Genomic DNA, 27,818 nt, shown 5'->3' with positions numbered 1-27,818 from the left:
CTTTTTAATTAAAGGCTTAAACGTAACACAAAATAGTCATTTCCACTCTAAAAACATAGATCATTGGGGAGGGGGAGTTTCTGCTGTAAACTCAGAACTACATTAGAACTGTAACCTCTACTGTGCTACTAGTTTACTGTGAACCAACACTTTGGTCCACTAATTATAAGAGCTACCAGTTCACTGTGAATCAACACTTTTGTCCACTAATAAGATATCTCTGAATCACCTGGGTGGACTGACCTCCTGGAGGATGAACCCTATACTGATTTAGGTGACCCCATGACCTTTCCATTATCACCATCCTAACGACAACTTTTCCACATGCACACAATATATCCTAAAATATAGGAGCAGCATGACATCTAGGGCTGCTAGTGGAGCTTTGAGACTCTTGTTCTCAAGTAGAAATTGTGTAGTTCTGTCACCTCTGAACACCGAAGTACTTTCATGACTTTGAGATGGAGAAGGAAGGCACTGCTTGTTGACACGGAAAACCTTGGGACAAGGTTGAAGACTAGGATGAGGCTATTGATCAAAGATCAAGCTTCACATTCAAAAGATTTCTTTTTACTTTTCAACAAATGGCACATACAGTATGCTCAAATCCAATCCACTTTATTTATATAGCACATTTTACAACGCAAGGTTACTAAAGTGCTGCACATAAAATCTCAAAATGCTAAATACACGGTATATACAAAGCCCACAGAACTCTAAAACGGGATCAAAAGCCAAGGTATAAAAGTGACATTTAAAGTTTTCAACGGTGGGGGCCAGTTTGATATGTTTTGATAGGTCCTTAATCCATCATTTGTTGGACTTCTTTGAAGTGACACAACTTCACAAATAAAGCCCTGTTGTTTAGTTATTGTGATTACTTTGAAGTGTCTTTGTCCTGGTAATCTTTGTTTTATGGAGGAAATAAGAGGAGAAAATGAAAGCATCATAGTTCACTGAACGCAAGTTTAGATAAGATAAAGAAGTTTAGATAATACTGGGTTAATGAGTGTATTAATAATCATATAGTGGGGATGTATTTAAAGAGGTCAACAGAGACAGTAGCTCCAAACACAAGAGTGAAGAGCTTTAGAATGACTGCATCCAGATACGGAGCCACAATGGTGTCATTTGTGGGCTTGTTGTTACTAGGCTACCTGTCATGTGCAGAGGCAAGGGGAGACACTGTAGATGAGGTTAGCTTGAATGAGATTCCACAGCAGCTTGTTAATAGAGCAGGAAGGATCAGTGGTGTTCACACTGCCCCACAGGGAGACAACGCAGCAGACTCTACCTTCACCCAACAAACCTGCCAGCCTGACATCCATGCTGTGCTGAGAGACATGACTGCTCTGATGACAGAGCAGAGGATCCAGCTGCAAGCAACCATGGACAGACTCAAGGACAGCCAAACTCTGATTAAAGGTATTTCTTTTCTAGAATTAGAAAATAAATACTGATTACATTACATTGTATGCGTAACTAATATTTCATTATTTATTAATTTTTACAAAATTGTTTTCTGATGACAGAGCAGCGAACAGAGCTACAACAAACGCAGCAGGAGCTACGAGCAGCGATGAGAAGACTCACGGACAGCGAAAGTCTGATCAAAGGTATTGATATCGATGTTCATATTGGTTACATTGAAATATTGTTTTTACATACTGTACGTGTTTTCAAACATTACATTACTGCCCTGATGACAGCGCTGCAAGTTGATCTGCAACAGACACAGAAGGAGCAAAGTGCAACCCAACAGGAGCTGCAACAAACACAGCAGGAGCTTCGACCAGCGATGGAAAGACTCACGCACAGCGACAGTCTGATTAAAGGTATTTCTATTGACCACATTGTGTGTGTGACTAAAACGTTCACCGACACATTTTACCGAAGTGTTTTCAAACATGACTGTTTTAATGTTGTATTTTATTCTCAGCTTCTCTTGAAACCATTGAAGCCAGATCAAATTCCACAGAACACGAGGTGCAGTTTCTACAGAAGCAGAACGAAGGTAAGGAAGAACAATATACTTCTGTGTTACAGTATACTAATCTACATGAATGTTTATTTATCCTATTACATGTCATGTGTTTTACAGTCAAACAAGTGTCTTTCTCTGCCTCACTTTTGGCATCTGGAAGTGGAAACACAGGACCTTAAAATGTTCACACTATCCTGACCTACAAACATGTCATCACCAATGTTGGTAATGGATATAATCCTAACACAGGTATGGTGAATCATAATGGATAAAACATTATTAAAACTGTTATGTTTGCAGTAGGCTTACAATGTTTTATTTTTTCAATGAGTTTTGTTCATTTGAATCTTACATTGAAAAAAAAAAGATGTTTTTCACTCATGTATTACTCTTGTATTGAAAAGTCTAAATCAAAGTGTTTTCCAACACAGGTTTCTTCATTGCACCAGTGAAAGGTGTCTACCAGTTCAGTTTCTTCCTCTTTGGTCAAGGAGGAAGTAGTCAAACTGCAGCTGTCTTGGCTAAAAACGGCCAGCATGTAGTTGCTGCAGGTGAACATCAACCTACCTATAATGTTAACGCATCTAATGGAGTCTCACTTCTGTTGGAGGCTGGGGATGTAGTCTATATGAAACTATGGAATCATGCATGGATACATGACAATGAAAATCACCATAGTACATTCAGTGGCCATCTGCTGTTTACAATGTGAGGAAGAGAAATATATCTGTAACATCAATGCCTGATAATATTGTATTCTATCATCATCAAACCAACTGAATTTTGTTGGGGTGATGATGATGACCAATCACCCTGCGATGATTGGTCAGCTGCCATATCAGCCCTACGGGTTATATAGCAGCTGTCCAGTCAGCACCAACTAAAGTGCTACTGTGCTCTAAACTGTCACAGTGAGTGACGTCGTTGCTTAAGCAGTTCCATGTCAAACTTGCACTTGCACACTGAAAATAGCTGATACAAGCTCACAACATCGTCGCTTTGCAATGTATCCTCCTGAGCTTATAGATAGATATGTAGAATGCATGACACCGGTGGACTAGTGAGCAACTAAGTATAAATCAGGCTTAAAGCAGTAGTTCACCCCCAAAAAATACTTTTCTATCACTTACACACCCCATGAAGCCTTGAATTCATGGGAAAATAAATGGTTTTGTCGCGTTCCTGAACCAATAATTTGATGACTGGCGGAGTCATCGGTACAGGAGACTCTGAGTCTTAGCCTACTGACCAATGACAAATTATTGGCTCAGGAATGCAACAAAAACTAAAAAATCTCCATGAATTCAAGTCTTCATGGGGTGTGCAATTGATAGAAAATAGTTAAGTCATTCTTTGGGGGAACTACTCCTTTAACTTTGATAGGATACAAAATAAGCAATAAGCATCAATTTGCTCACCCAATTCTATGATGGCAGAAGCATAATCAGATTTAAAGGGATATTTCACTTTCAAACATATTTGGGGTCATTTTAATGTCTAGCCTTTATTGTGTTTCACCCCAGACAGTTTTTAAGTTGCCTGATTCAGTATTTAGAAATTTGATATTCATTTTATCAGACATGCCCCCTTCCTATACAAACCCATTGTAACTTCAAACTCAATTTTAATCATGATAGATTCATTGACAACACCCGTGCTTTGTTCTGGTCCTACATGTGTGAAGGGGTCGTGTTTTTTTTTCAATTCCTTTTTTTATTTTTATTGTTTCTTTAATTATTTTGTAAATAAGAAAAAGAAAATATTTGTTTTGTAATTCTTTTAAAAACCTTTTCACCTACAATCACGTGCCCAGAATGGGCTCTTCTGCGCTCATCGTCCAGTGAATTGGATGACATACAAATGAAATGTTACTACACCTGGTTTTAAACAACAGTGTGAGCAGGTGCAGTATTGGTTTGTACCACGGGGTTGCGCTGCTGTTCCATTCTTCATTGCTTGGTTACCGTCCCTGCTGGAAAAGTTTGGAGGCAAAAGTCATCAGTGGTCCATACTATAGAAACCATGGCAACCCCTGTTTTACAAACAGATAGAGGGACAGACAGACAGAATTTTGTGCTCAGAGAATAATTTTAAACATGGGTCATCAACAGGGGGTCCGGGACCCCGAGGGGTCCTCAGAGTTACTCCAGGGGGGCCGACAAATACCACTTCAACCCTAGCATCCCTATTCTGAGGGGAATATTAGCCAAAAGTGGCAGATCTACAAGCTCACAAAGCTTTGTGAGCTTGTAGATCTGCCACTTTCGGCAGAGAGGTTTTGTGTAGGGGGGAAACAAAGAGCAGATCAAATACAAGTTTTCTATTGAGGGTGGTTAACTGTCTGAAAATACATATTTTCAACCTTCTCTTTGAACTGAAAATACATATTGACATGAATCCAACACAACCCTACACAATGACAGTGCTGTCAAACAGGTCTATGAAACTATCTATGAAATCCATGAAAGCGTTTAATCTGCAACACATTGTTATACAATATGTAGTGGGGGGTCCCTGCTTCATCGCTCTCTCTCTCAGCTAAGGGGTCCTTGGCCTGGAAAGCATTGAAGACCCCTGGACTAGAATGAAGAAGGTTTTATTTGTCAATAATCATACAGGTACAATAAGTGAAATGCAAGTGTGTGAGGTGCACAGACTGTACCTCACACACTTACATGTTCCCAATTATGTCAATCAGTTAGCACAGTACTCTGTGTCACAGAGTAGCCTACTGTGCAACTGTGAACTGATTGACATAATTGACATAATAACTGACATAACTGGGAACATGTCAGGCTGTGGGCCACTTTGCTCAATACAACCTCGGGGTTTCTAGCGCCATCACAGTCTGTGAGGGGAGGTAAATGTAATTTCCCATAGAAATGAGGTGTCATTCATTTGTCATTGTAATTGATTGCAAATAAGTGAAATAAAAAATGGGTGAACTACTTTAGTTCCTTTCCTTCCTGTTTATCACATTGACAATGTTTTTTTTCCCAGGTTTTGATGACATTATTTGGTACGTACATCTTTTGATATTAACGTCATATTATCAATAAGCTGGTGCTTTGCCAAATATTTGGGGGCCCACTAGCAATATCCTCACGGCCCCACCAGTGGGCGCCGGCCCACATGTTGAGAACCACTGCTATAAAAAAACAACCCCAGAGCATATGACCTGTATGAGTCATCATCCTGAGCCATGGCTTTGTCTCACACAGAATACATTAGGCGTTCTAACCCTTCAGGGATATAATCTCATGCCCCTGACTATCTATTCATATAATAATGTCAACAGAGGCAGCATGTAGAGAGATGTGTGACTCATCCATTCCTCCAGAGGACAAGCTTATAGCTTATAGCTTATAGCCAATGGTGTAAAATAACTAAGTACTTGCACTCAAGTACTGTACTTTTTTTATTTATTTTTTTATTTACAATTTTGAGATATTTCTTACTTTACTGGAGTATTTCAAATTTTCTATACTTTTACTTCTACTCAACTACATCTCAGAGACAAATATTATACTTTTACTCCTCTACAATTATTGGACAACTTAGTTACTGGTTACTTTGTAGATTTAAAATATTATTACAAAACATACATTACCCACTTTAGCCCTATATAGACTTTGAAAATAGCCGATCTACAAGCTCACAATGCGTGGCGATGCGACACGTTGTGAGCTTGTAGATCTGCTATTTTCTAATGACTTTATTCATTTTGAAAACATGAAATGGAAAATTTCTGCATAATGAGTACTTTTACTTTTGGTACTTTAAGTTAATTTTGATGCCAATACTTTTGTACTTTTACTCAAGTGAATTCTGAATACCAGACTTGTACTTGTACTTGTAAGTATTTCTGCATTGTAGTATTGATACTTTTACTAAAAAGAAATGTAAGTACTTTTTCCACCACTGCTTGTGCTTATAGCCAACCAGACATATGTAGAGTTTGAGCGCGAGAAGAGTATCTTATTTGATAAGTGGCAGCAGGCCAGTGCTGAGAGAACTAACACTCAGTGAAGCTGCAGTTTTTGCGTATGAATGTGTTTTGACTCACAAAAATGTTTTTTTGCTCACTAGTCCGTTATTCAGTCTCCACCGAGAAGAGAACTGAATCTCAAGTGTGCCATAGTAATGTGCCCGTCTATGCTGAAAACCAAAAACAATAAACAATAATAAACGTGTTTTTATCGTAAAGAAACTGGCCACCTCATTGCCACGTGTCCAGTGCTTCAAGAAAAAGTGGAAAATCCAGAAGATCCTTCTGCCATTGGTGTAATTCAATCTAGTGCCTTTGTGTAGGGGCGTGCTTGATTCTTGGGAGAGGAGATGTTACGACTATGGTAGTATTTGTGTGGTTATATTTTTGGGTTATGATTTGGTTCTAGTGTGGTGTGTGGTGTGCCAGGCAGAGGTAAGCCTATGAGTGTGTGTCTGTGTGTCAGTGCCTGTGAGTCTGAATGCAAATCAGGTGTGCCAAACCATGAAGACAATTTGTGGGGACACTTCCAGGCCGGCCAGCGATTGGTGGGGACAATTTCAGGAGTTCTACCTCCTGAGTGGCTATGATGGAGGTTCCCTTTTTTCCCCCCAGATCCCGTTTTCCTCCTGTTGCAACTGGCCACCATCCAGCTTCTGTTGTGTTTAGTTTCTTATGAGTTATTTGCTTTGATGGCATTATGTTGAGTTGAGTTAAGTTGCCTTATTAGAGCTGGTTGATTCTTTTGATTATTGTGTATGTTAAGGAGGTAAGATATTGTATTTTGGTTCTTTTGTTAGGTAAGAGATCTAGATATTTATTTTGATTTAGCTCTCTTTTGACTTGTTGATTCATTCATCCTCAGTTATCATTAATTTGTTATTTATGAAACCAACTTTTATGTTACTCACTTTAATCACTGTTATCACTATTTTGTAAATAAATACTTATTTTGTTTTGCACGTTAACCCCTTGCTTGTGTGTTTTGCTTGTGTGGCTTCTTGGGAGTTGGGAAAGGCTGGAACGTATTCATGTTGTGTCTCAGGCACCCCTAGACTGGGGCATAACAATGTTAGTTCCATTGATCCAAACCTTAACGCAATCGATTGATTGATCGTTGAAATAAACATGCTCTTATAATGCACACAGCCCAACTATCTGACCACTTAACATGTGCCAAAAATAGCTGATCTAGCTTTTTTTGGCATAGAGGTTTAGTGTAGACTAGAGGGGGGAAAAGGGCAGCACTGATGACAGTGCTGTCAAACTAGTCTATGAAGCTATCTATCTAGCTATCTATCTATATGAAAAATCTGCAACACAATGTTATACAATTTGTAGTGGGGGTCCTTGCTTCATCTCTCTCTCAGCTCCTTGGCCTGAAAAAAACATTGAAGACCCCTGCTTTACGTTACTTAAGACCATTTTCCAATGGTCCATTTTACATCTTGGGAAACGAAATTGAATCAGCACACGAGTAAAGCTTTCATTTCTGCCATGATGTGAAAGCATGGAAATCCCCTTAAAGGCGGTCAGTCCTGTTAATTACATTACAGCAACCAGCTCAAGTAAACACACTTATCACTGCAACGCAGATAAGAGCCATCTAACATGCATTTTACTGTGTGATAAAGTCATGTGTGCATGCTTAGGTGCGTGCGTGCGTGCGTGCGTGCTTTCGTGCGTGTGTGCATGTGCGTTGGTATGTGAGGACCACATTTTTGTAGATAGGTTTACTATTAGAAAAAAAGATTCAGGTTGGGATTAGGGTAAGGTTTAGACATTATAGGATTATTGCGTGGAGGTGTTGTGCACAGAAAAATAGCCGATCAACAAAGGCTTGTAGATCTGCTATTTTTCGGTTTAGGCTTGTGGTTAAAAATGGCACAAACACACCTTTGTGTGTGTGCGCGCGTGCGTGCGTGCGTGTGTGTGTGTGTGTGTGTGTGGATGGAATACACAATTGCGTTTTCTGCCATTTTGCATTTTCTTCAAAACACACTTTAATTGCTACTACTCCTACAAATTGTGTCCAAAACTCACAAATCAGTACACATTATCTTTGGGGTCATGTGATCAAGATGCGTCTGTCTGATTGGCTATGACTGCCTTCCCTAAGGTAGGCAACCCGGGCCTGGTGGAAAACCTGTGCTCGAAGGAGCACACTTTTTCTAGTTTGAACTTAATTCCCCCTGCCTGTCTGTCAGTGGTGTCATGGGGGCCACACGGAGTAGGACAGCATTTGGCCAGTACATTTTTCACGTGCAAGGTACGGCAGTAACGGCACATTACAGTGCATGCACGTGCACGCTAGAACGTGCCCCCCCCCCCGGTAGATTCACGAGCCAAGTACCCAAATGGCTACTTTGCATAACAGGTTTACAAGTGAGTGTGAAAATATATCCTCAGATTCCTCACTCCTCACATCTATAGGCTACACGGTAACAACACAGCATCTTGGCTTCAGTAGGGCTGCTGCCAGTATCCTATCTGCACGCAGCAATGCCTCAGCCACCGTCGAAGAAGAGAAAGATACTAGTTCAAAGGAAACTTTTAGTTTCAGCTCTATAATTCATGGCACTGTTTGAATTTGTATTTGTTTAAAAAGACTAAAACTAAGCTAAAAACATTTCCTATACAAACCATGTTTCATAATTTAAGGTGAAATAAAATGCGCGTGCCTTGCACGCACGCGTGCACGTGACGTCATTAAAATACCGTCCTGCCAGTAAAACAAATCACCATTACACCCCTGCTGTCTGTCTCACATATACTTCACAACACGTCCCTGCACTGTACGAGACAAGATAACATTTCTGAGGAATTTACACGACCGTATCGTTTTGTTATCTTTCATATCACATATCAGTCATTACTGTACTGCACTGTACCAGGACATTCTGCGAAATTAGTATTGTATTTTTTATGCCAATACTTTTATACCTATATGCTCAAGTAAGATATTGAATAAAGGCCTTTCAACTTGTAACAGAGTATTTCTACATTCTGGTGTTTACTTGAGTAAAATAATCTTCCACCACTGGTCATTTCTACCTCAAGGCTGAAGTCGCCCCTCAGTCCCAACTAGTTATGATAACCCAAACAGTGGGACGTGGTGAGAAACATTTCTCACAAACGTTTCCTGTTTTTTAATTATCATTTACATTTTTTTTTAAATTTCATAAAATATCCGTTATTTATGGATGTAGATCTGATATTTTCACTTGTTTGGGTCCTGGGGGGAGAGATACAATTTCTCTTTTGGGTCTCGAGCTAAAACGCTTGAGAACCTCTGCTCTATTGGCATTATGGGTTTAGGAAGGGACTGATGTCAAAGCAAAACAAAAGGGGAACCACAGGATCCATCATGCAGTCTTCATGCATGGGCACCCAGGGGCCTGGTGGTGGTTGTTGGGTAATATGTGTTGTGTGTGATGAACTTTGGAACGCTCTAATCTCTAGATAGCACAACAATAAAGATTAACACAACAGCACAGCTGTCCAAGAATGTAGGCCTAATAAAAGACTGATAAATGCTGTGTTTCTCTGTCAATACGTAAGTGGATTTTAATGTGACAATAAATAAATATTATCATCTCTGTCGGGTGGTGGAGACCTCGTAGGTCCAAAACTGTTACGTTTCACGTAAAGAAATGTCAAAAATAGCACAGAAAAGTGCCAATCTACGAGCCTGTATATCGGTACATTTTGCTACTTTTGTGTAAGACTGTAGTATGGCAAAATAGGGCATTAATTATTTTTTTTAAATAGCTGATCTACAAGCTCACAACGCGTCAGCTATTTTCAAATAGATTGAAGTATAAAACAGGGCTTAATTGGATAATATGTTACATATGTTTTGTAATAATAATCTCAATCTACAAAGTAACTTGTAACCAAAGTTGTCAAATGAATGTAGTGGAGTAAAAAGTACAATATTGTCCTCTGCGACGAACTGTTTTGATTGATTGAGTGAATACTTGTTTGCAAAAAGTACAGAGGTATCATACAATAATGCTAAAAGGATAACACATAAAGCTCTGAGGGCTTGTTTCCATTGTGGTCCTATGTATTCAAGTAAGACATACAGTATAAAGACATATTATACATAATAATGATAATGTATTTGTAATGACAACTTAAGTGTAGTAGGCTACTTGAGTAAATGTACTTAGATGGGTTGTCTCCTTCTTGTTTGTTTGTGAGATGGATCACAATGGAAATAAGTCCAGGACTTTCATCACTGCGTAGATTGTTGCATAGAGTTTGTTTTTATAGCTATTACCTGCAAATGATAGACATGGTTATAATGCTACACAGGCACTAGTAAACATGACCAAGGACAAAAACAGGTCATCAGAGGTCAGTGTTTTGGGCCTAGTGGTCCTGGTGTTGTACTCCCCCGACCTGGGTTCCTTGCAGCCTTACTGTATGTTAAACCTGTTGTCTCCAATCAAGGCGTCAAATTGGACAATGCGCTAAAACTTGATAAACAGATCTGATAAATGCTGTGGAAGGCCTAAGGTCCAGCTTTTATTATCTGAGGCTGCTTGCTCAAATCAAGTCTGTGCTTTATTTCAATGATTTTGAGCGTGTCATTCATTGTTTTTATCTCCACACGTTTGGACTACTGTAATGCACTTTGTGTTGGTCCAAAATATTGCGGCACGTCTCCTGACTGGAGCCCGCAAGCGTCACCACATTACACTGATTCTGGCTTCACTTCACCGGCTCCCTGTTCGCTTCAGAATTGATTTTAAGATTTTATTGTTTGTTTTTAAATCACTGAATGACCTGCTGGCACCTCAGTATCTCTCTGAACTTCTAGAGGTTTATACTCCCCCTAGGTCATTGTGATCTGCGGGCCAGTTGAAACTTGAGGTCCATAAGTCAAGTTTAAAGACCAGAGGTGACCGATCCTTTTCAGTCGTAGCTGTGTGTATTTGCTGTTGTTTTTCTATGTTTTAGCTTACCCAGTGTATTTGCCTTTTGACTTTCTGTGCAGCACTTTGGAAACCTTGAGTTGTAAAATGTGCTGTTTAAATAAAGTGGATTGGATTGGAAAAAACTCCCATACCTACTGGGAGAAATCCAACAATTTGCGAACACAGCAGCAAGAACTGTTGCGATAAAAAGAAGGTTAGCCAATGGAATACTAACCTGTACCGAGTAGACCTCTAGACCTACTGCACACATAAACAGAGCTGCTACCTTTAGCAGCACACACACATTTTAAATCTGAGGCTTTTTTTGGTATACTATTTAAATTGTTTTGAGAATAAATGCTGCTAATTGTCCCAAAGTGACTGCAAAAGATTGCTGCTATTTGTCTCAAAAAGCTTTATATCCTGTATATTTAACAAATAACGACGCAATGTGACATAGCTCTATTATATACAATACTGTACCCCCTCCAACTGCATATACTTTCCCCATTAAAAAAAGTATAAATTGGAATGGAACAGATCTGACTTGAACAAAGGATCAGCCCTATTTATATCATCTTACAAGCACGGCACAACTGTGTTTGGTGTACTAATTATCGCATGTAGCCACAAATTCAATTAACACATCCAATACCGGTCTGCGTATCTTCACATAACTCATTCACAAAGCCATTGACTTCTGCAGCTGTCTCCAAAATCTCATCGCCACAATGGTCCGAGAGAGAGGTCAAAGAGGTCAAAAGAGGCCCCTTCAGCATGAATTAGCCCCACTTGCATCGGCCCTGCATTAGCAACAAAGGTTTGCTTTGAAAACTATATATATATTCAAAGATTTGCACACATTTTGAGGATTTTTCAGAAATAGCAGATACACAGAGTGCCGCACTATGAGCTTGTAGATCTGTCGTCTATGAGCTGTCGTCTATGTCTATGTCGAGACATAGATCTGTCGTCTATGAAGCCATCTATGAAACCTATGAAAAAGTTTAATCTGCAACTCAATTATACAGCATGTAGTGGGGTGGGGGGGGGGGGGGGGTCCCTGCTTCATCTCTCTCAAATATAGGGGGTCAGTGGCCTGAGAAAACGTTGAAGACCTCCAGTGGCTTGATTACATTTCAATCAGAGAAGAGAAACGCCAGCACTCACTTCCTCCACCTAATCAGTGAAGACGAGAAGAGAAACGGCGGCTAAGGTGACTTTTATTGGGGGAAAATTCTTTTGCAGGAAATTGCTTTTATTAGGCTACTAGAGCCACGCACGTTCCAATCTCTGTCTCATTTCCTTGGGCAGTAAGTGGAATGATGCTTCGCTGTGATCAAGGCAGATGGTGTGTAAAGAAGTACTAACATCTTTTACTGATAGTGATACTAAAAGTATCAATACTGGAATGTAGAAATAACAGTCCGGAATTCAAAATTTACTTGAGTAAAAGTACAAAAGTATTTTGGTATCAAAACCTACTTAAAGTACCAAAAGTAGAAATTACGCATTATGCAGAATGTCCCATTTCACAAGTTTTCAAATGTTTAAAGTAAGTACAGTACTTGAGTAAATGTACTTAGTTACATTTACACCACTGGATCAAGGCCGTTAGTGAAACAGTGCATGTGAGGGGGTGAAGAGGTCAACAACACTGTGTGGCAACACAGTGTTTATTTTTATTTTTATTTTTTACAATGCTTGTTATTTTCATTTCGAAGCTATATTCAATGCCTTGATCTAATCTTTTTTTTGTGAAAAGCAATATATCACAGAGTATATCATCTTTTATTTCCCCCTTTTTTTGCGTGCGTGTGCATGCGTGCGTGCGTGCGTATTTGTATTACTATACTTGTGCAGCCTTCATAAGTACAGTATAGTAGAAGAAACAGACATTGTGAGGACCATTTTCCTGGTCCTCACAAGACAAATTGGTTGTTTTATGGTTTAAAAGATTTTTACGATTCAGATATTTAGAGGTTAGGTTTAGGGGTTAGAATTAGAGTTAAACATGATTTATGCATAGTTGTCATGCACCGAATAATGAAGTACTCCTTATGCACAATGTCCCATTTTGCAAGTTTTCAAATATATAACATGTATAAAAATCCTTTGAAAATAGCAGATCTACAAGCTCACAATGCAACACATTGTGAGCTTGTAGATCGGCTATTTTTAAATAGCCGAAATGTACATAGGGTTATTGTATGTTTTGTAATAATAAGCAAAAAAAAGTAACAAAGTAACAAAGTAACAAGTAACTAAAGTTTTAAAATAATTGTAGCAGAGTAAAAGTATAATATTTGCCTCTGAGATGTAGTGAAGTAAAAGTACAGAAAATTTGGAAATACTCCGGTAAGTAAAAATACCTAAAAATTGAACTTAAGTACAGTGCTTGAGGAAATGTACTTCGTTACTTTGCACCACTGCTGATGCCATGCTTTAAGCAGGACATGCTGAGGTTTATGATACAAGAAGCATCATATCTCCTGTCATACGTGTGCGTGTCCTAAAGACACAACACAATCTACGTCCTACGTGTCACTCTTATCATGTTTACCTGCTCTACTAAGGACACTCCATTCACACATCATCTTCTTAACAAAGTGTACGACATTCAGGCCAAAATACAGCCATAAAAGAATAGTAGCGCTGAAATAATATGAGCGCTAAACGAATGATGAATCATAACACAAAATGAATGATGAGTTAATAATGATTTAATAATTAAAACAGATGCCAACTGGTATTTCCATTACAATCTTCAAACAGTAAAATCGACAGGAAGATGACATATTTTTCTTTGTATGGTGTACTGGGCTTTGGTGATGTTACATTTTGTCCGAATTTGACTTTGAGAGTTTTTTTCAGTGTCCAAGTGTATTTAGTCAATGACGAGACTACTTTTGGAAGATCCGTTTCTAATCAATGGAGTAATGGTACAAGAAAGATATCATATGTGCAGTTACCTCACGGTAAGGTTACTGCACAACCAACCACAACCTCTAACAATTCCAAAGATTCATTCTTCTTTCAGCCCTCTACCTTTATACTTCATCGTAAGAGCGTGCACGAGAACAAATTATTAAAATAGCCGTCGAGCTACAAAACGCAACGCATTGTGAGCCCGCAGATCGGCTATGTTTGCCGTTTTGAAATAGCGGGATTTCTATAATCTATAATGACACACTCACACTTTGCGACGAGTTGTGAGCTTGTAGATCTGCTATTTTCAAAGGATTTTTATACATTTTATACATTTGAAAACTTGGGACCTTCTGCATAATGAGAACTTTTACTTTTGGTACTTTATTCTGATGCCAGTATGTTTTTACTACGAGTACATTTTGAATACCGGACTTGTACTCGTAACAGACCATTTCTACAATAGGGTGTTGATACTTTTTCATAAGTAAAACATGTGAGTACTTCTTCCATCACTGGTCGCAACGATAATATTTAACCAGGTCTACGATACTGCACATGCATCACTTTGCAATAGGCGTATAGCCGTGTACACATTTTTTAAGAACATATTACATAATGTTGCTTTTTTATGGTGTGTATATTCAGAGACATTGTTGCTTGGCAGACAAGCTCAGGTAGAGAGAGATAACGGCCAAGCTGTGGTGATAAGACCGACCGCACTAACGTTAATCAACTCTTAACTTAAATGACTGTTGGACAGGATGAAACCAAATGTGTCACTGATTATGTACATATAAATGGGATTTTTACGTCTTATTATGACTCTAGTAGTGGAATGAAAGACCCGTAGGCTATACAAGCTCTGTTGGACGAAAGTGTGGAGTTTTAATTCACTTTTGTTTGTACTTTGTAATAGTCTCTGAGGGAGGATTATAATGTCAAAGGTGGGTGGAACGTCATTTTAAATTACAGAGAGGTATTCTATGAAGTGAAAATGCAATTCAGGCCTATGGGTACAGTCACACCGAACTTGAATTCTGCCAATGCGGCGGATTCTGCCAATGCTTTTCAATGGGAACGGAGCGATTTTTTTGCAGAGACCTGCAAATGGTAACAAACCGCTCCGTTCCCATTGAAAAGCATTGGCAGAATCCGCCGCATAGGCAGAATTAAAGGTCGGTGTGACTGCACCCTAACCCATAACTGCTGGAAAATGTCCACGTCTTTGATGAGAGTGAATTGTGGTGAATACTTTTTTGGCACCGGCTTCGGATGCTGTCAATGCACCGAATGGGACATTATCACGTTTAATCAGACTATTGATTGGTCTAAGTAGGTTGATGAAAGTTGCGGCAAACGCTCACCCCAAAACATGATTCACGATTCTGTGCCTATCGGTACATAACTCTGACGGCGCTGAGTTGGCTCAAGCTAACGTTGCAACTCGCTCGCTCCTTCGTGCCTCTCGTGGCTCAGGTCCAAAACTATACTTTATACAAAACACCTACTGGGCCCGTTGGTAGGTCAGTATCTCACCTACTTACAGTAGACCAATCATTAGTCTGATTAAACGTGGGTAGGTCAGTATCTCACCTACTTTGACCAATCAATAGTCTGATTAAACGTGGGTATAGGTCAGTATCTCACCTACTTAGACCAATCAATAGTGTGATTAAAGTGGGTAGGTCAGTATCTCACCTACTTAGACCAATCAATAGTCTGCTTAAATGCGATAACCGATAATGTCCTATTCAGTGCATTTACAGCATCCGAAATTGGTGTTTTTGGACCATAATTGATGATAAATGAAATCTACATGTTAGCTCAACATCAATTAGAGGCTATAGCCTACCTGTGAGCAACTTTAACGTGTCCAACCAATCAATAGCTCTTTTAGTTCGGCCTGTCCTGATTGGTTCCCTTACTTGATGAAGGTGAGATGCCATTGGACAGTGATGAGTACAGGCAGCTTTTGCCATGTGGAGTTTCACCTTTGCCCCCCTGACTGATAGCTGGGTCTAAAAAGTTGCCACATGTCCTGTGATCTGACAGCCAGTCTAACACACCCAGAGCCACTGACAGAGTGGCTTTTAAACCCCATCGGATAGGATAGGATCGGCAACTGTACTCCCCGTCCAAATCGATTTTAATAACTGGAATTATGACACAGATCGAAGACAAGGTAAGACAGAGGTTTCCATTTCTCGTTGCTGTCGGGGAAGAAACGTCTTATCTCCATATTTAAACTTTTTTTTATGTTGTACGTAAATTAACGCCATACTTACGGCCACAAAATAGTGAAAATAGCCGATCTACAAGCTCTCTTGTGATCTTGTAGATTTTCACTATTTTCACTGTTTTATTTTAAAATTACAATAAGAAAGGAACAGTTTTGGACATACAAGGTTTCCACCCCGACAGCAACGATTTGCAATATGCGATCTATACGAGGAAAGTAATTTGTATAACTGCATACAATATGTCAATTTAACCACTTGAACCCTAGCGTACCTATTCTGGTGAGAATTATTCTTGGCAGATACGAGCTGCATGTCCATCCCTTCTGCACAGACTTCACACCAAAAAATACTTATTTTCTATCTATTACTCACCCCATGAAGCCTTGAATACATGGAGATTGCGATTGCGAGATTGTTGTGTGTTACAGCTTGTAGATTGGCTATTTTTATCACTTTTTTTAGATTTGGTGTAGGAGGAAAAAAGGAGGGGGGCCTTTAGTCAACAGGGTTTAAGTGGTTGAGTTCACATAATGTCTGATTGGGGAATTATTTGAGGCAAAGCCTTTTAACCACTTAAACCCAGACTTAGTAAACTGGACCTGAAGTCGTCTCTGTACTTGTACTATTTTTTTTCTGTCTACACCAAAAAATGGCTGATCTACAAGCATCTGGGGTTCAAGTGGTTAAAAACATGGTGCATGGTCAATTTAACGAGTACAGGTTATCTCCGACCAACACAAACGTGTGTGTTTGTTGGGTTGTATTGTGCTGTTTATGACACCTTATAGGAACATTTCACCCATTTTACACCTTATCTTCATATAATCCCACCACTGATTCATAATGATTCACTCATTATAAGATAGTACAGTACCATTTCTGTTAACCTCGCGTCACCAGACTTTCCACCTCGGAGGAAAGCCTGGTATTCGTTCCAAACTGGCCGTGTTATCCGGTCTAGTCCACGACTACTGAACAAGAAATGAAAAAAGAAATACGGTGGTTCCGGTTGCAGGTTCCGGTTTTTCGGCTCCGCTTTGTTTTGGTTCCCCATGTTAGTTTCCCCAATCCCCATTTAAATGCTGCAGTCTCGCCAGTCGCTACAAGTTGGAATAAAATATGGATATACCAAACAAACTGTTCCTACGCTGCATCAAGGGTTTTATTGGGTAGGCCCTAAAATGATGATGCCCTTGATCGCGGGGAATCATTTTGGGTGATACCAGCACCCTTGGGTCTGGCCGTTGGTTCCGGGCCGCCTGATGACGTAAAGTTATCTCCGGCTCCGCTCCTGACCGGATCAGGAACCCGAAAATGGTATTGATCCCAGGCTACATTTCTGTCTACTCACTTTAGAGGTGCAGCTGTGGAGATTTCAGAAACTTGCCTACCAATGACATCACCCCACAGGGATTCCAAGCTAATGGAAACTAAAGCCTTAATCTTCCTAGACAGTTATTGATTGATAGATTGATTGATTGATTGATTGATTGATTGATTGATTATTTTATTAGTCAGAAATGTAAACAGCACGGTGGTACAGTAAGACATTTGAAGCTAAAAGGATAAGACAAAAACAATCCTGGAGACTTGTTTCCATTGTGGTCCGTATTCAATTAATCAACATCGCATACACAATAATACATGTCATCAACACTATATTATGTACAAAAGAGATGGGAAAATTGCATTTACCTCCCCTTGTGGTCTCCCGATAGATGTTTTTTTTTCTGGCCAGTTTTTGAAAGAAACCAGTGTTACACATCCTTTAATGCAGTGGTTCTTAACCTGTGGGTCATGATCTTTTTTTGGGGGGGGGGGGTACCCAGATAATAGGGAAGTGACAATTTAAGGACTTGTAAAACCTTTATAATACCTAACAAACTATACTATAAAACATTGGCCAAAATATCAAATAATGTAAGAAAGAGGCAAACATTTTGAAAATAGCTGATCTACAAGCTCAGCTATTTTCTCAATATTTATCTGTGGTAAAACAAAATGGGGGGTCCCCAGTTCAAATATGATTATTTTGGGGGGGTCACGGGCTGAAAAGGTTGAGAACCACTGCATAAATGGATGGTGTCATGGGCATTCTACATTATGGTGGCAGGGCACGTAGAATGAGAATTTCCCCATGTTTGTTCTAAATGTGGGGGGTACCAGTCCAGATCATGGTCGCTCCCTCTCGTGTTGTGGCTGTGGGTGTCACTCGATCGATTTGGGTCACGTTTGAGGGTATTGAGAGCACTGAGGGGAATGCTGAATAGAAGTGTTAATAAAACATCTGTAGGCACATTTTCAAACCATCCACAGTCCACCTCTGAGACGCATGTAGACACAAATGGCACAGTCCCTTCCTTAGTAAATGGTAAATAGTGCATTTAAATAGCACTTTTCTCCAAATGTACATTACATTCACCCATTCACGGCAGAGGACATAGAAAGGAGGTGTCATTCACCGCTGACGTTTTTCCCCTTTTCCCTTTTCTCCTTTGTACATATAGTTTTTGTATTTGTTGATGTCATGTATTAGCATGTAATTTGTTTATGCTTTGTTGATGAATTGAATACATAGGACCACAATGGAAACAAGTCCCCAGGACTTTTTTGTGTTATCCTTTTAGCCTTAATGTCTGAGTGTACCACCGTGCTGTTTACATTTCTGACTAATAAAGTATTCAATTAATAAAAAAAAACAACCTGCTCATCGGTAGCAGTTAGGGGTTCGGTGTCTTGCTCAAGGTTTTGTCGCATTCCTAAGCCAATAATTTGTTCTGGTAGGAGACACAAAGGAGACTCTTTGTGTCTTCTACTGGAACGGCTGCCGGTCATCAAATTATTGGCTTAGGAATGCGACAAAAACAAAATAATATCCATGAATTCAAGTCTCCATGGGGTGACTAATCGATAGAAAAAAAGTCATTTTGTGGGTGAACTATCCCTTTAATGCCCCGATAGGGACAGAATCGTAACTCATATCCACCCTAGCCTCGTTCCCAGCCTCACTCATCTGCGAAGAGAAGAGCCTGGTCACGACCTAAACCAGCGAGTGTCTCAGTGGACAGGATTTCCGTCGTACGCGTTTTCCCCGGAAAGAATCATTTTTGACCAATCACAAAACTCGTTTCATTCACGGAGAATGTTAACCCATTTGTAAAGCATCAACGTCATTTCCTTGGGCGGTACTTCCGCCAAATTCAACCATTTCCGCCTAGACAACCAACTGTCCAGGTCTTGCCCAGCGTGTATCCATCCTAGTCAACATGTGCCGTTTCTGTCCACCCTTCCAGTCAAACGTTTTACCCATTTGCCATCTTGGGAGGGAGAATGCATTGTCCAAACAGACAAGGCAAAGTGAGCTCAAAAGGCCTCACTCTAACCACTGAGTCACAAACAACCACACACGTTTACCGGAAAATCATCTTGTTTCCTTGTTCGTATAAATAGTGCATTTATATAGCGTTTTCGTTTTATCCAAAGCGCTTTACATAGATTGTACATTCACCCATTCACACACACATTCACACACCGATGGCGGAGGAAATCATGCAAGGCACCCCCTGCTCATCAGGAGCAATTAGGGGTTCAGCATCTTGCTCAAGGACACTTTGAAACTAACGCTGGGGGAGCCCGGGATCGAACTGGGAAGTGTCTCACACACTAACTTGTCTCACACTACACAGGTACCAATGACAGAGCTTGTCTCATACACACTGACCAATCACAGAGCTTGTCTCATACACACAGACCAATCACAGCGCTTGTCTCATACACACAGACAGATCACAGAGCTTGTCTCATACACACAGGTACAGGACGGGATGGAACTCATTAACCTGCTGCTCCACACGACAGACGAGACCTCCGGTTGCCATGGTGACCAGTCCTGGTCAATCACAAGTCCCGAGGTCAGTAACGTACTGTAGGGTACTGTAGTGGTGGTAAACAGTGGTGGAAAAGTACTCTCATTCTGTTACAAGTAATGATTCGAAAGTAAGAGTACTCATTATGCAGAAAGTCACATTTCAGGTTTCAAAATGTATAAAAATCTCACAACACGTTGTTAGCTTGTAGATCAGCTATTTTCAAATCGATGAAGTTCAAAATAGGGGATAGTTGGTTAATGTATGTTTTGTGATAATCCAAATCTGAAAAATAACTAGTGCTGAAGCTGTCAAATAATTGTAGTGGAGCAAAATGTACAACAATTACCTCTGAGATGTAGTGGAGTAGAAGTAGAAAGCATTAAAAAAAAAGAAAAACTCAAGTTAAGTAAAATAATCCTCAAAATTGTACTTAAGTACAGTACTTGAGTAAATGTACTTAGTTACTTTCCACCACTGATTGTGGATGCGATGCTTGCCAGGCTGTCATGGATGAGGGTGGATGAGAGACTGGCATGCAGCCTTATCTGTTTTTAAAGAAAATCTATACCTCACGGAAACCCTTCAGTTTGTGTTTACAGCTATTACCTTCATTTTGATAGACATGGTTATAGTAGATAGGCCCTAAGCTGCCACTCTCCCTTACCTCTACCCAGAACCAATTTGCACTTTACAGAAAACTGTAATGTACAGAGCCATTGCATTCTGGGACGTGCTCCCCACACATTTGACTATAACGAGAAAAACATTTGGTTTGGTTGGATTATTGCTTAAGGAAGCAATAATCAGAAAGGAAGTTAGATTAGATCAGGTTGTTATTATTGATATTTTCAGACAGACAAACTAACATTGACCATGCTGTATTACATTTTATGATTTATATTGTGAGGTCTTTTTGCCTGGACCCCAGGAAGAACCCCCCCCCCCCCCCACTTTCCCCTCAGGATTCACCTCATCCTTTAACAAGCCTACAACTCCACTGTTAAAATCATCTCAAAACTTTTTTTTTGTTTGCTGGCTTTGTCGAGCGTGGATACGAACACAGCTGGCCTGTGTTCGGGGGAGGGAAGCCGGGCGGGGAGGAGGGTGATGTTTGTCATTGTAAGTACTGTACTCCTACTGCTCCTCATTCGCAAATGAGATGAGTCAGTAGGATACAACAGCAGGGAGCATGCTCACGCACACACGGAAATAGACAATGTACAAGCTCGCAGATCGGCTATTTTCGCTATTTTTTAAATGGTGCTTTAAGTGGTCACGTTCTTTCTGAACTGATGCATCAGGTTGGGATGCTATTATCATCATCATCATCGTCATCATACGTGCAAATTATTTGGCACTTTCCAAAACACTCAATTACTCAAGTAAAAGTACAGTAGCGACACCACAATATAAATTACAACCTGATGTTACAAGTAAAATGCCTGTATTAAAAATGTTACTTGAGTAAAAGTATTGCATAAAACAGGGCTTAAGTGGTTAACGTATGTTTTGTAAGAATGATTTAAATCGGCAAAGTAACTACTAACTGAAGCCGTTGAAAAATTGTGGTGAAGGCACCATGTAGGCTACAACATTTGCCTCTGAGATGTGGTGGAGTATAGTGTAAAGTATGGAAAAAATGGACGCACGTCACGCACTCAAGTAAAGTAAAAATACCTCAACATAATTACTTAGTCACTTAGTTTGCACCAATGCGGACTCAACAACACACAAGAGACACGTGTGGAGAGAGAGGTCAGCTTGTCTTTTCTCTGCAGCGTTTGTCTGTCCCTTCGGACACTGGAAAGGCTACGACATTTAGCCGACATTTAGCGACATTTGTGGAAAGGAAATTGTCTAAGTCATGGATCATTGGAAAGTGGAAAGTGTAGTTTAAAACATGGTCTTCAACGTGTTTCAGGCCAAGGACCCCGTAGCTGAGAGAAAGATGAAGCAGAGACCCCCCCCCCCCCCCCCCCCACTACATTTATGTTGCAGATGAAACGTTTTCATAGATTTCATAGACTTGTTTGGCAGCACTATCATCAGTGTTGTGCAAATTCATGTTTTCTTGTTTGTTTGTTTGTTTACACATTATCTTTTCTATTCATATGTTGGATTCGTGCTAACGTGTATTTTCTGACATTCAACTCACAATACTTGGTAACCATTGGCTCTGTACTTGGTCTGCTCTTTTTCCTCTCTACACCAAACCACTTTGCCGAAAATGTAGCTGATCTACAAGCTTACAACGCGTCGCAGCGCTAGATGAGCTATTTTTGGCGAAAGTTACCCCCCAGATAGGGATGCTATATTCATTAGTTTAATGTCAAAAAAATTGCTTCCTATCACACCCGGCCCCCCTGTAGTAACACTGAGGACCCCCTAGGGGTCCTGGACCCCCTGTTGAAGACCCATTTTCTAAAATACATTTTGATAGAATGAGGCTGTTGTGGGAGAAAGATGAGGTGCACGTTATCACCACATGGGTCTTCAACGGGGGGTCAGCCTGGCGTAGCTAGACTATATCACTGCGTGGATATGAGTCTGGTGCTTCCATGAGGACGTTTTGTTTCCCAAGGGGCGGGATCAAAACAATGTCCCTCGACGCAATTGGTTAGACCTACAACCAACTACCAATTACAGTCGCCCATATTCGAATACTGGGCCCTGATTGGTGCCCCACGTCTTCTGGAACAGGAAATGGATTCTCTATGGAGCGGTGCCAGACCCAAATCGCAGAGTGCAATTTGTTTTTGCACTCGCAGATTCGTCTGGTCCCAGGCTACCTCAAGGTTACTACAGGGGGGCCGCCAAATCTTTGTTTCATATAAGTCTATGAAGCTATCTGAGAAATCTATGAAAAAGGTTAGGCCCCAGCATCTTGTATGTAATGTGTGGGCACTAGTGGGAGGGGTCCCTGCTTCATCTCTGTCTCAGCTAAGGGGTCCTTGGCCTGACACACATTGAAGACCCCTGTTTTAGAATACCTGTACCTGATTTTTGGGGGGCAAATAATCCATGCTTGCATTAGTTCCTTTCCATAAATGTCTCTAAATGTCAATTAAATGTGAGTTCAATTTTTCCGATCCCATTCCAAGTGGCTATTGTTGTTTATTATTTATTTGGATCCCCATACCTTAGCAGCAGCTACTCTTCCTCGGGTCCACACATGGCTATGGCTGCCTTCCAAAGTTTGTGGGCCCTAGGTAGGCAACCCGGCCTGGTGGAGACCTGATCTCCGAGAAGTACACTTTTGTAGTTCACTTTTGTTTTCACTTTCAGTTTAGTTTTAATTCATTTTTAAAGTGTGGTTTGCTTGTTTAGTTTCATTATAGTTTCATTAGTGTTAATTTGAGTTTTTTATTGTAACATGGTGTATTTGTCAGCGGTGAGATTTAAAAAGTATTGTGTAATAAAACTCTGCAAAGGAAAGTAAATGTTCACTGTTCAAAGTGGCACAGCTATATAATTAAATTAGCACGTTATGTGTCATAACCACCCAGGAGGCGAGATGTAAAAAGTTCAGGAAAAAACAGCATTATGTAACAAAAACTCAACAAAACTTTTATTCACACAGCACAGCTGGCAACCTTAACAAGCTTAAAATGACAAAAGCCAAATTGTCAAACTAAGAAAGAGGCACAATTTTTTTTAATAAAAAACAAAACAATTCCATGGACCACTGTGGTCTTACTCTGTGTTTTATAAATATTGAACCAATATATTTTCCCCCATTTCCTGGAAAGTAACTGTAAACCTAACTGTAAATGTCCAAAACTGTTACTTTTAAGTATTCAAATTCAAATATATCAAAAGTAGCAGATCGACAAGCTTGTTGTTGTATTCGCCAGAAAGCACAAATACATTTAAGGCCCAAGACCAAAGTAAGGTTGTCTTTTTAATGCTTTATTCATAAATGAATAAAAGTGTTGCACAAAAGTAGTGAAAATAGCAGATCTACAAGCTCTCGTGGATATCACGATATCAGGATATCAGGTCTCGCTAGGACGCGCCTCACTAGCCAACACACAAGAGTGGGTTGGGGTGTGCTGAAACCAGTGCACCCCGAAACAACAGGTTGGGAATTGATTGCGTGAAACAATCACCTGTGCGTCCAGTCTCAATGTTAGTAAACAAATAATTGGTCTATACAGTAACGATATAAATTCTCCATCACAGATCCTGAGCCCGGCAGGAGGTGGAGAAGATAACGACACTCGTGACTTCCTGGAAGTGCTGCTAGGGGGCAGCAGTGAGTCGTCGTCGTCTGCCCCGGTGTCACCCATGTCCCTGTGGTCGCCGTCGCCCAGCGACAGCGGCGTCAGCGACGACCTGGACAGCCCCCCGCCCGGACCCCCCGCCAGCCCGCCGTTCCCTGACCTCTGCACCCAGCCTGTCCCTCCTCAGCTTGATGCCTCTTCGTCAAACCTTCTGTCTAACGATGAGAAGACTGACATATGCATTGATCTAGGTAATTAAAGGGCTCTTTACCCCGATAGTGAACAGCTCAGTGGTCTTGTGGTTAGAGTGTCCGCCCTGAGGATGGGAGGTCGGTGCTCGATCCCCGGGCGGGTCACACCAAAGACTGTAAAAATGCCTCCCTGCTTGGCACTCAGCATCAAGGGTTGGATTGGGTTTATAAGTCCCTGCGATATGCTAGCGTCATGTCCAGGGGTGTACTTGTACTTCATACTGCTTCACGCTACAGAAACAGGAGATAGCCACCTGCCCTATGGGCCACGTGGCTCGGCAAAGCTTACTTTCACCAGTGGTTCTCAAACTTTTGCATGTCAAGGACCCCCCAAATTGATATGTATTTGGCCGTGGACCCCCATCTGAAAATGTTTTGAGCCAGGGACCCCCAAAAGCTGAAAATAGCCGATTCTACATTGTGGTATTGATAGTTTTACTGAAGTAAAACATTGGAGAACTTATTCCACCACTGTACACAGCTTATACACCGGCTCCCCTCTATACACTGCATGCTATTTTTACAGGAGCTGAGAAAACACACAGCTAATGTAATCAAGACACAAAAAACATGTTTTTCAAAACGTGTTATACATCCAACGCACCAGTTTTATTTTAGGTTTTTACAGATAAATAATTGACCAAGAAGAGTTTCCTGACACTTAAAGCGGCACTATGTAACTTTTTAATGAATACAATTTTGTCCAATCTGTAGAGTATGTTAATACAATATAACTTGTTGTATTTTGTCTCCCTGCTCTTCTATTGAGACATTTAGATCGTGTCAAAGGTCATGTCTCACCTATACACTGACCCGAATTTTGACCTGGCTGTCAAGATTCAATTTATCCCCTGAGCAAGCAGGCAGGCTCTATTAGCTCAATGGTAAAAAAAAAGAATCAGCAATTGCGCAGGAAACCGGGTTCAAACCCGGGGTAGAAGAGGAAAGTTACACAGTGGAGCTTTAAAGAAATGACAAATGAATTAGCAAAGAAAAATGACGAAAAAAATAGCAAAAATAGATAGCAGATATGCAAGCTCACAATGCGTTGCGTTGTATCTATGTATTGTAGATCTACTATTTTCACTACCTTTGTGCGACACTCTTTTATGATAAAGTAGGACATTCAATTATGAATAAAGCATAAAAAAGATGACCTTACTTTGGTCTCGGACGTTAAATTCATCCGTGCTTTCTGGCGAATACAACAATAATACATTTTATGACTGGACTTGTGCCTGTAAAGACACATTATCACACAGACCTCATGCTTTGTTCTCTTAATTCCCCAGAGTGTTTTGTTCATATGATGAGCCATCTTCTAGGCGCTTTGAATTAATGGCCTCTTTTCACAATGTATGTCGAACACGACAATGTATGTTTTCACAATGTATGTCAACCACAAATTTATCTTGAAATTTGATTTGCGGTGATGTTGATGGCAAAAAAAACGAAAAAACAACCACTTTCATAATAGCAGGCTTTCAGACAAAGGACGCGTGCCGTGTGTGTCTTTCCATGAAAGGTTCATAAAACGCTTTGTTGGAGGGAGGACCAAATTGGCTTCTCCCCCCACAGATGGCCCATCACGTGCCAACAATTTTTAAAATCATGGCCCGCTTACTGTTTTGTTTTCACACAGGCTGGGAGTCTGACCACCTCCAGGAGAGCTTTGGGATCGCCTACTATCTGACCAACAGCCAGAACTCCAGGCTGTCCACCAATCACACGCTCTCTGTGAAGGACCTGCTGCTGTCCAACCTCGGACAGAAGGTAAAGGAGAGAGACAAACACAGTGGTGGAAAGTAACTAAGTACATTTTGTTGCTGTCAGTCTGTCTCAAGGTTTTACAAATGATTGATGCCAAGCACACACAGGGTTAATATTGGAACACACAGGGTTAATATTGGGTCTGTCTGTCTGCCAGGCACAGCGGAGCTCCCAGCATGCATTGCACGAGCTGGTGCTCAACGAAGACGAGAAAAAGCTGCTGGCGAAGGAGGGGGTCAACCTGCCCAACAAACTACCGCTGTCCAAGGTACACAAACAAAACTGCACGCACTCTCAATACACCCAACAAACTACCACTCTCCAGGACACACACACACACACACACACACACACACACACACACACACACACACACACACACACACACACACACACACACACACACACACACACACACACACACACACACACACAGTGTCTTTGCCATATAAGGGCGGCTGCCAATCATAGCAGAGACAGCACAGTACTTTGACAGCCTCTTTGCCTCCTTTTTGGGCATCCCGAGCTGTTGAAACCCTCTAACAACCAGTCTGTGGTTGTTATGTCTATGTCCTAGGCTGCCAAATATAAAAATAAATACTCTGCACGTATTAACCCAGCCCTGAGATGGTATGTAGGAGTGGTTGGTATTTAATAACCTTGGTCATAAAGGCTTCCTCTAGGCTAGGGTCAAAGGTGCAGGCTAGCCTATCTCTAATACAGACACTTCTCTGGTCTCTTCATCAAGCACAACAACTGCGCGCGTGGCGCACGCACGCACGCACGCACGCGCACGCACACACACACACACACACACACACACACACACACACACACACACACACACACACACACACACACACACACACACACACACACACACACACACACACACACACACACACACACACACACACACACACACACACACACACACACACACACACACACACACACACATTGAAAAATCTAGAAAGTGTTTGAAACATTTTGAATAATTTTGATTTTTTAACACAAATCTTCTCATTATGCTAGCAATGGTTTTCTACTGAAGTTTCTAAGTAAAATGTAGTCAAGTAAAGTGCGTACTTGGATTTGGAAATCAGGGGGGGGGGGGGGGGGGGGGGGGGGGCAGAAGTTTGAAGTCCCAAAAGTTTGAGAACCATACTGAAAGCAATACGAGTCAGGGCATAGCATAGCAGCTCAGTTACCTTGAAGCTCATCAGGGGAAAGCAATAACAAGCATATCATTGTCATCATTGGCAAAGAAAGGGGATCAGAGAGAGGATTATATACTCCACAAAACTTCTAAACCCTTCTTATTCTTTCTCTTCCCCCTTACTCTGCTCGGCGCCAACTACACGGAGCAGTTTGAAGAGAGGGTCTTAAAGAAGATCCGACGGAAAATCCGAAACAAGCGCTCGGCCCAGGAGAGCCGCAAAAAGAAGAAGGAATATGTGGATAGCTTGGAAGGAAGGTACGGTACTGTATATAGAGCTCATCATCCTTCCCTTATCAATTCTTCATATCCAACACAACTCTCAGCCTTTGTCCTTACAATCTTTAGAGACTTTTTTGCGTTGGGTTGGTTTCCCTCCCTTGTTCCCTTGTTTCAGATCAGTGCCTCCTTTTGTTCC

The 27,818-nt window shown here is 40.8% G+C and overlaps 1 protein-coding gene across 1 annotated transcript in view; it reads left to right on the top strand.

The window, feature by feature from the left end:
- Positions 1-19,892: 19,892 nt before the first annotated feature.
- Positions 19,893-27,818, top strand: part of LOC311045152 (cyclic AMP-responsive element-binding protein 3-like protein 3-A) — a gene marked incomplete at both ends in the record, with an annotated part of 15,930 nt that continues 8,004 nt past the window's right edge. The window contains 5 exons of the mRNA XM_084056962.1: positions 19,893-19,979; positions 24,120-24,411; positions 26,054-26,184; positions 26,339-26,449; positions 27,552-27,658. Coding sequence (XP_083913088.1) covers positions 19,893-19,979; positions 24,120-24,411; positions 26,054-26,184; positions 26,339-26,449; positions 27,552-27,658 — 728 coding nt within the window. The remainder of the gene's footprint in view (positions 19,980-24,119; positions 24,412-26,053; positions 26,185-26,338; positions 26,450-27,551; positions 27,659-27,818) is intronic.

This window comes from Gymnoscopelus microlampas (genome assembly GCF_963454915.1).
Source record: "Gymnoscopelus microlampas genome assembly, chromosome: 5".
In the NCBI taxonomy this organism is placed as follows: Eukaryota; Metazoa; Chordata; class Actinopteri; order Myctophiformes; family Myctophidae; genus Gymnoscopelus; species Gymnoscopelus microlampas.
The sequence above is the reverse complement of the archived record's forward strand: the minus strand, read 5'-3'. Positions and strand labels throughout refer to the sequence as shown.